At 38.3% G+C, this 9958-nt stretch overlaps 1 protein-coding gene across 15 annotated transcripts in view; it reads left to right on the plus strand.

Annotated features, from left to right (window-relative positions):
• SUPT3H (SPT3 homolog, SAGA and STAGA complex component) overlaps window positions 1-3119 on the plus strand; it is a 448093-nt gene extending 444974 nt beyond the window's left edge. For 14 of the 15 annotated variants that reach the window (XM_039529531.1, XM_039529534.1, XM_039529544.1 and 11 more), the window contains one exon: window positions 1400-1543. In XM_039529531.1, the coding sequence (XP_039385465.1) occupies window positions 1400-1461 (62 nt within the window). In that variant the 3' untranslated portion in view covers window positions 1462-1543. Of the gene's footprint in view, window positions 1-1399 lie in introns of all 15 variants that reach the window. The other variant, XR_005595949.1, reaches the window with a different exon arrangement.
• The last annotated feature ends 6839 nt before the right edge of the window (window positions 3120-9958 follow it).

The raw sequence follows: 9958 nt of genomic DNA on the forward strand, positions 1-9958 counted from the left end.
CCATTATTCAGTATCCAGTTCCAAAGAGGGAAATGGATTATGCTCATATTAGTTAGGAAATAAATTCAGAGTTTATACATAAACACCCAGAGAAACACAAAGGTGGATAGGTACAACTAACGAGACATCTATTTACAGTGATAGGCACCAGATTTAGGTTTTGTGAACTGAGATTAGAATCTGTCCCAAGTTTTCCAAACCTAAGAAAAATAAAAATGTTTCTATCATTTTTCAAAAACTTCAGTGGAGAAAAAAGTTCTGTATGGAGATAAATATATTCCTCAGCAATGTCTGCTCATACTCCTCACACACTTTGGAGCATTATGCTTCTTATGCATAATTATCCGCTATGGTCATTTTAGCTTTTCTTGTGAGGCAGCTGATAATAACCACTTCCAGAGATAGGATGTTGCACTAAACGATCTGATCGTATATGACAGTTCCTATGTGGCTCTACATAAGAGGCAGAAAGTGAACCTGACTAAGAACTAGAGTATAAGCAGAGTGAAACAGAATAATCTATTTTCATTTTCCAAGCTGAGTGACAAACAGAAAGTAAACCAACAGTATGCATGGGGAAAGTCATTTAAAATCCTTTCATTCTGAAGATGTTATTAGTATGACAAATAAAGAAATATTTTTCAACAATATGCATTTTAACTTGACAATATCCCCTTAAAACTTGTGGCGTCCAGTTTTTGTGTAAAGGAGGCATAACTTCCTGTATTAATTCAGGAGATGTTTAAAGTATACAGAAGATATAATGCTATATCTTACTAATATTTCTTATTAAAATTCTCTTTCTCAACTACTGTTTAACCCTCCCGTTTCGTTATCAGTGGAAAGACTTGATCCTAGGCTACACTATATGGGAGATCAAAGTTTTCTGTACTGCACAAAACTCCTTAAAGTTTAATTTGATTTTGGGAGGATATACTAGTGGCTGTTTATATAGCTTTTGGCCCAGACTATAAATTAAATCTGGAAAAGCTGTAATGAGTCAGTAATTTATAGACTATTAAGATTTTTAGGTTAGAAGTGATTCTTGAGTGATGTGAATAAAGAACACATGGTTATAAAGGACAAACAGATTCAACATAATAGTATATTTTTTGTCCCCACATATTTTGTAGGCAATTAACAAAATAATATGTCATCTTTTTGCATATCTGTTGCTCTCTTGAAATAGAATCACTAACCACTTGTTAACCACACTGATTTTTTAATAGACAAAGTGGTTGCTTATTGCTTCCCGACCAGAAATGTTCAGATTAAGCACACTATTAGATTGCAGCCAGAATAGTCTACAAAACAGGAAGAAAGCCTTGCCTTTCTCTGCCTCCTTCCCTTGTTTGTGTTGATGTGATAATTCATTACAGATTTTCTCTTTCTTTGACAGAGTGCCTACCGCAGAAATGGGATGACTTTTCTAGCCTGCTAGTATGGATGTGGCTGCAGTGACAGGAAAGGCAGTGTTATATTAAGGTGATTTTCTTTTCCCCTCCATGGAAGAAAAAAAAATAAAAGCTCTAATGTGTCTGTGTACCAGTGAGTGGGCTGGTTTGTTGTGACTATCTACTGGCTGACTCCGTCTCTTTTTCCAGCCCCCTCGATCGTTATTCTTGTTTACTAGCTGGAATGTTAAGCTAATTAATGGCAGGATGTTTGGGATAGTGTGTAGGTGGACAAGAATGCAGATCACACAATTTTGAAATTTGCAGTGGGCTTACTTCTGTCAGCCCTCATATCTAAAGTGCAGTGTCATTTTTTATTTTTGAAGTCTGTATGTTTTAATAGATGTGTTGTTTTGTAAAGCAGGTTTGAGGCAAAAAGAGGCCAAGGATTTGGATGATTATTTATGCTTGCCTTGTTTTTTCAAAAGTAAAACTGCATTGTTTTGCATTTAATTCCTCTCAAATCAATTTCTTAGACAATGCTAAAAGAATAATACCCTCTCTAGCCAAACAAGGCGTTTTTCAGTGAGGATGATGCATAGGAGGGGAGATGAGCTAAGTTCAGATAAGAAGCCTTTTCAGATAGGAAGACTTCAAGTAAATGACTTCAGGTCTTCTTGTTTCAGTTAAATATTAGTATTTTTAGAGTCCCAAGGAGCATCTATGCTGAAATCTGAAAATTCTTAATATTGAAATCTCTTTTCTTATCCTCTTCTCTCCCCTGAAATCAGTGGGAGTATTTCTTATGATTTTAATGATCATTGGATCTGTTCTTTTGGCCCCAATTCACAAGGTACTTAAACCTGTATAACTTTAAGCATAGTATTCTGTTGACTTCAATGGGACTACTCAAGTACTTAAAGCTACAGCCCTGCTTAAGTGCTCTGCTGTACGGCCCTGATCCTGTTAATGTTAATGGGAGAAAATCCAGGCCCTTATTTATTTTTAATTTCTGTTGCTCCGCTTTGTTTTTTTTTTCTTTTGGTTTGTTTTGGGGTTTTGTTTTGTTTTGTTCAAACTCTGGCTCTCCCTTTAGCCCTCTTCCCTTCTCTGCTCTTCCAGTTTTTGATATCTTCACAAGCACATTCCTTTCTTCCCATGGAAAGTGTACATATATAGAAGTAACCAAGGTCACGCTTGAGGAGACAAAAAGGCTTAGGCCCAGATTCTGCATCTGAATCTGCTACTGTGCCCTATGGCATCCCATTGGTACAGAAGTCAGCGCTAGTGTATCCCAAAGCAGAGTCAGGGCCTTAAACCTTTAAGAAAGACAGAACACTCAGGAGACCTAGGAGATCAACTGTCTGCATTACTTCTATATAGTGTAAGCAGTCTCCTCCTTTGTGCTTAGTATGTGAGGTTTCAACTCCTGCCACTTCTCTGATACAGTCTTATACTTTATAAATGTTTTCATTGGACAGTACCTGGACCCACTTGCGAAAAAAAAAATTAAACTAAAAACATGTGTCTCTTCCTTGTGATCAAAAAATTGTGAAGCATTGTAAATGTAATCACAGTGCATCCAATATTTCTGCCATCCATAAGTTGCCTCCTTTTTTACCTGCTGCATGCCAGTCCTTCTGGAATTAATCTGTATGTAAAGGACTAAAAATAATGCGTACAATACAGTATATTAAAAAAGAAAACAGTTTTCTGATGTTCCATCTGTGCTTGTTGAAATGTATGATTAAACTTTTCTTTTTATCATCATTCTTATTTTTCTTGGCGTCCCTAATCATGGAAAATTATATGCTTGCTGTAAACATCCAGACTTTTTAGAAGGACACCAGCATTTATTGTATTTGGTTTCGATCTTCAGGCATATAGACAGAAGAAACCATTTCAGGCGCTGGGTACTGGAATCCAAATTCCTTCCTTAGCTGTATCTCTCCCACATTTTACATTTTAAAATATGCATAAGAAGGAAAAATACTGGCGCTTAGTTTTTACTGGTCTACTTAAAGTCCCAGAGAATGAAGACTCAACATACATTTCTCTCAGAAATATGACAGATTATGTTTTTGTTGGTCTGCTGTATGTTTGTCTATCTTGAACAGTTTGACAGGCAATTATTTATAAAATCTGGGTTTTCCCAGTAAACCCATATAATAACCTTTCACTTCTCTCCAGAAGCCAGTGAGCTGAATTTAGAATAAAACAAGGTAGGTTATGTCTCCCTATCTTGGACTAGGCGATAGTCACATAATTGGGGAATATTCATTTTTTATTTTTTTCTTGTCACTACACAGTCCTTTCTCTGATTCCTTCCCTAACGTAAATAAGGGCAGTGTTAGTGAGTGTCACTGATGCAATTTTCTGTAACAGCACCCTAATATGCCACATGGAAAAAAGATGAACATTAAATAAAAATTAAGAAGGTAATATATGGTATGCTTTTGTATCACTTATGAAAATTGCTAGCCTAGGGTGAACTTAAATGCCATATACTAACAGCTTTGTTTTACATCATTTTAATTGGTAAATAATGTTGATTCTCATAACAGATTTTGTTATATTAGAATCAGTATTTGTAGGTCAGTCGTCATGCTATAAATTACCTGAACAAGAGGGAGACAGTGGGTGAAAGCCTGTCTATGGGAGTTTTGCCATTGACTTCCTGGGGCCAGGATTATACCCAATGTATCTCATGAGAAGAGAACAGGGCTGGGAGTAAGGAAACAGTGGTTTTATTCACCACTCGATTTCTGGCTTTCAGTGTGGCTGAGTCACCTAATCTTTCCATACCTCAATCTACCTACCTGTGAAACAGGAAAAGTTATGGCCATATTTGTAAATCAGTTTGAAATCTTTAGATGGAAAAGCTATCTAAATACAAAGTGCATTTCTAATTATGGTCTCCACATACAGTATGAATTGTCACTTGTCACTCTAATTTCTGTAGCTCCCACGGAAGTCAGTGTGAGCTGACAGATGATGCTCTGAACTTCTCAGGAGATGCTTAGCACTTTGCAGGATTAGACACAAGTAATGCCTTTCAGATACAGTACCACTGATCAAACGAAGATCACTCTGCAAAGAATTATTTTCCAGCACTCTTTGAATTTAAATGGGACCTTACTGTTGTACTGACATTCTGCCATCAGTCATGTGCAGATCTCATAAAATATTTTATAACTTCCTGTCTAGCTCTCACAGAATATTTCATAAACACTTCTACAAATAAAGAATAAATAAAGAATGACATATGTCACGGGTCTACCCCCTAGTTGAAGCCTATTCTGTTACAGTTGTATAAGTGAATCTTCTTGTTTTGGAGTCCACGGTTTAGGCTTTTTTATACCCCTGCTGTACATCTGTACTGAACAGCAACACAGCTAGTGAAACGTGGTGGCATGCATTAAATCCTGGGCTTTATTCAAAGGGCACCAAGCCAGCATTAAGCAATGAAACCATCCCTGAAGGAATTGAATGTAAATGTGATGGTTTAAATGAGGCCAGATGCCCCTTAAAAAAAAAAATACTATTTTTTTAAAAGCTGAATCTTCTAATGCAACTCTCTATTTATTGTGCCCAAGAAAATGACATTGTTTTAAAGAAAATCCCATCCATTGTGGAGGAGCAAGAATAAGATACTTAAACTTTTTCATAAATAATTGAAATGTTGGCAAGTGAGACAAACTGTATAAAGGCAGATGACTGCAAATTTGAAAGAAACCTTCATACTTGATTGTTAGGAACCATTTTAACTCCCTGAAGAGCACTCAGAGCCAATACAGTAATAGCCTTTCTCAGTAATCAAGCCCCAGACATTTATTCACCATTTTTACTAAACAAAATGGATTAGTAGGTGAACAGGACCAGAAAGATAAATAGGGAAAATCAAGAGCTCAGATTATAATAATACAGTTTTATTTTTCATTTCATAGCTTTTGTCTGTATATATTGATAATTCATCTTAATTCCTATGGGACAGAAATACTGGCAGAAAACCTTTATACTGATGATAATCTTGCATATCTATCACACTTTTCATCCAGATGCTCATGCAGACTTTCTCACTGACTGTATGGAAATGTGTTCTGGCAATCGTAGGCCTTGTCCACACTGATAGTGGAATGTAGAGTACATTTAGCTACATGCAGCAGTGAAAAGCTGTGTGTAGCTACATGTGGCAGTGAAAGGCTCGGGGGTGGGGGGTAAGCAGGAAAAGACTCTCTGCACATAGGAGCTCCTTGCTGCCAGAGCCTTTCCCTGCAGTGGGGAAAGGCTCTTGCAGCTCCCAACTACCGGAGCCTTTCTCAAATCTGAAATCAAGGGGAGTTAAGCACCCAGGCATTTTTGAAAATCCCACTAGGTGTCTATCTGCATCTTTAGGCAATGAAATAAATGTAAAAATCTGGCCCTATGTTACTTGCCCAAGATGACAGAGGAAGTCTGGGGTGAAGCAGGGAACTGAACCTGGATCTTCTATGCCCCAGGCTAGAGCCCTGACCTCAGGGTCAACCTTCCTGTCCACATAGTTGAAATACTACAACTGTCTAACAGTGCACAACTCAACCCAATGGTTTAGGACAGGAGGTGGCAAATATAGTATCCAGCTGGAACTTCAAGGGGAATTGGGTAGGAGGAATGTAATTACTCAGTTTGGAAATTATCCAGGACACAGTAGGTAAAAGCCTTACTCTCCTTATAAATGCCATGGGCTCTGTAATAATCACATCTTGTAAAGACAGAGGCATTATACATCATTCAAAAGATGGCAGCTCCTGCAGTACTCTCTCCCTTAAAATCATGCTGGGGTGTTGGCTCTGTACCATTTCGGAGGGAAGATTGCAAACGATTTAATCAACACCACTTCCAGCAGTACCTGAGTGTTCTCCCCAAGATTGCTCGTCCAAATATGAACACAACCTGCCTATGAGATCTGGCAATGAGATCTGCCTATGAGATCTGACTGCAGGCAAGAATATTACAAGTACAATTTTAAAAACCTGTTGTGTTCTAGATAGGGCAGAAAATGGGCTAATAGGTCTACAAGAAATGAAAACCTGGGTGAGTCCACAGGCAGATTAGTTTACAAATATAAATGTGTGTGGTGGTTTCACCCTATTCCTATGTTCACATTGCAGAATGGCCATGTAGCTTTGTGTAGTTCAATTGAATCTGACAATCTTTGCTAGAGAGAACCCTGGTACTGTAGCAACAATGGTGTTGCAAATCAGGACTAAAGCTCCGATTCAGCAAAAGCAGAGAAGCACAAGCCGAACTTTAATAACAGACATAAATTCTCAAAGAATTCTAAATCACTTTGCAAACTTAAATTAACATGAACTTTATACAGGGCTCACTTCAAGTGCTTATGAAATGCAGCCACCTCTGAGGTGAAATGCGGTTGCTGTTCACCACACACAGCAGCACCCAACACATCAGGGCAGGAAATGAAAGACACCTGAGTGACGGGGGAGATATAGGGAGAGAGTGTATAATTATCCAAGTTCATTATTAATCCTCATTTCCATAAGTATTTAATTAATCTGCAAAATAAAAACCCATCGAGACTGTTACATTTCATGTACTGATATGATTTCTTCAAAACCCTGAATCAAATGACGGCAACTGTGTCTAAACACAGGTGAGTAAAAATATAAAACTGCTCTGCAGGACAAACAGCAACTGTGAGCTACCACATATACATCAGAAACAAGGCCCACAGAAAGCATGAATTCCATTAGTAGGGGCCTGTGAATATGGGACAAGACACCCTGGTTGCTGCAGGTCAGAAAGGCTGAATTCAGTGCCACTTGGACACTTCTTGCTGCAGCTTCAAATGAATAGTGATTTTATAGAATTAGGCATGATCAGTCTAGTGTTCTTTGGGTCGCCCTACTTGTATTTGAATATTAAACTCAATACAAATCTCAGGTGTGGAATGTTTTTAATGTTATGTTGCTCCTAAATTTTCAGTATGCCACGTATTTTTGTCTGGATAACACACAAAAGCATTGCACCAGTTTTCACGAGATGCTTTGGGCATCCAGGAAGGGACAGAAGTTGGTTTAGGTTTTGGGCACCGTTGAGGATGCTGACGCTTTTTGGCACTAGGGAGGAGAGTGCTTCTCTTCTTTACCTGTCGCCTTCAGGGCACTGGTGGATGTGACTTAATGCTTCTGTTGAACTTAACTCCCCTTAGTTTCCCACCTGTACAACTCTTGACAGCTGCTCCGCAACCCACTTGGCAACATCTGGTAGTTTTTCCCCATATTGTGGATAATAACTGTTGTTTGCAGCTCTAGGGGTTATGAACTTATTTCATCTTAATAGAACACTTAGAGTCTGCAGCAGATTCCACATTTCATTGCATAGTGGAGCAGGAGCAGTGATCTAAGCTTGTCAGACCTGCTGAGCTGCCATGTCCTGAACAAAGCCACCATGAGCCTTCCCTGTGTCAAACCCACCTAGGAATAGAAAGAAGGCAGAGGCCCTCTGGATGCTCAGGGGGAGCAAATGGAGAGGTATCCTCTTCCTCTGAAGAAGAAAGGGTATAGATGCTCCACAGAGATCCTAAAAGGAGAAATGGGCCTGGTTTATTCTGATCACTCCCCTCCTCCAAAGACATCCAAGGAAGAATGGGCTTGCCAACCATCTCCTGAAAAGAGCTCCCTCTTTCTTACCAATAGTTATGTGTAAGGTCTGTGGTTAAGACTCTGGCCTGAGACTCAAGTCAGTTCCCAACTCTGCCACAGACTTCCTGTGTAACCTTGGGAAAATCATTTACTCTCTCTGTGCTTCAATTCACCATTGGTAAAATGGGATGACAATACTTCCTTGAGTATTCAGATTGTAAGTTTTATGGAGCAGGGGGACTCTCATTTACTATGTGTATGTACAGTGCCTACCTTAATACGCCCCTGATCTGACCGATGTGTATTACCATCATGCAAATGCTAAGTAAGAGGGAGGAAGGAACTGGCTGTTCATCATGGAGGAATGAGGATCTCTGGAGATTAAAGGTGAGAGGGCAGGTTGTAATCCTCCAAATGTTACGGTAGAATAGAATTTGGGTAAACTGCCAAACTTTTGGATACTTGTCCAAATCCCAAACCTTTTCAGTTTTTGCCATTGCAATTTGTATGTGCATTTCACCCAGTTGAGATCGGGTTTGTGCATGATATTATAGGAATTGGTACATTGCTGAGGTTTGTTTTGTGCGGGCTCTGGTATGGATTTGCAGTGTGGTGTCTGTGTTTTTTTGATTTTACTGTATTTTTCTGGTAATCCTAGAGGCAAGGCTAGAATAGCTCGAAGAGTAAAGAAGAATATGGTTGCTATTTGATTCACAAGTAAGCAGCGAAGACTTAGAAAATTAAAAAGAAATACTCCATCTTCCTAGAAGACTGAAACCAAAACACACAAACTAGCCCTGATTTTGCAAAAACAAAACAAAACTACCCAGTTTTGGGAACCATTTTGATTTATCCCGTTTCTTCAATACATGGAATATATTTAATTTGACCTGTATTTGCGGAGTTAAATTTGACAGTGAAATATTTACTTTTTTATTTTTAAAGTAACTAATAAAATGTTGTTTGAATAGCAAAGATATCAAATGGCTGGGAATAAGTTCTCGGTTTGTGCATTGAAGTAGATATTTTTACAATACCCGTATTTCTAAAAGAGTTGTCAGATTTGGACACTATAGAAATACCTCATTGCTTACTGATATTGTATTTGAAATTTCCTTATATTTTATTATACAAGAATTGTGCACTTGGCTGCCATTTGCTTCCTTCAGACTCCCAAAGGTAAGTCGATTGTGCCCTCTGGGGGCTTTATACTGCTTTAACTGAGATTTAAGTTTTTTTCTTTCTTGCTTTCACATAAAATATCACATTGATTTTTTTCCTCCTTCTTGTGTCTTATGAAAGGAGAAATTTATGGCCTTTTTTACATCAGGAAGTCTAGCTTTTCCTGACGTTTTATTGCTTTGAATATTTGAAACATTTCAATCCCAGACAATAAATATTACATGATTATTGTTTTCATATGGATAGGCTATTTCCCCTGGTTTTTCCTAGCAAGTGACACCCAAAAATTTATGGAGACTAAAAACATTACTATTAAACTTCCCTTGAAAGGTCAGAGATAGTCCCCTCCTCCCCCATTTGTATGCGGTTTAGGAAAAAACAGTTAAAATCATCTCTTCTATATCGACTCTCAAAGCGGTACAAAGTTAAATTGAAGTAGAAGATTTCTTTTTTTTTTTAAATGGGCGTCATAGGTTCTGTTCCACTCACATCAGTGGGAGCTCTTCTGCATTTGCTGTAACATGCAGGTGCAGGGCCTGTGATTTCAGATGAGTTTGGGGTGGCCAGTTATAAAGAGCATTAATTAATATCATTTTTCTACTAAGTCAAAACAATGTGATAATGATCTGACATTCTCATGGTGCAAGACTTTTCATCCCATGTGTGAACTCTGGATGGAATCTGAGGGTGCATTTTGTAATCAGCTCACTTTTTGGTTGGAGGCAGCTTGCTCCTTGT

This window comes from Mauremys reevesii, linkage group 3, assembly GCF_016161935.1.
Source record: "Mauremys reevesii isolate NIE-2019 linkage group 3, ASM1616193v1, whole genome shotgun sequence".
Classification (NCBI taxonomy): Eukaryota; Metazoa; Chordata; order Testudines; family Geoemydidae; genus Mauremys; species Mauremys reevesii.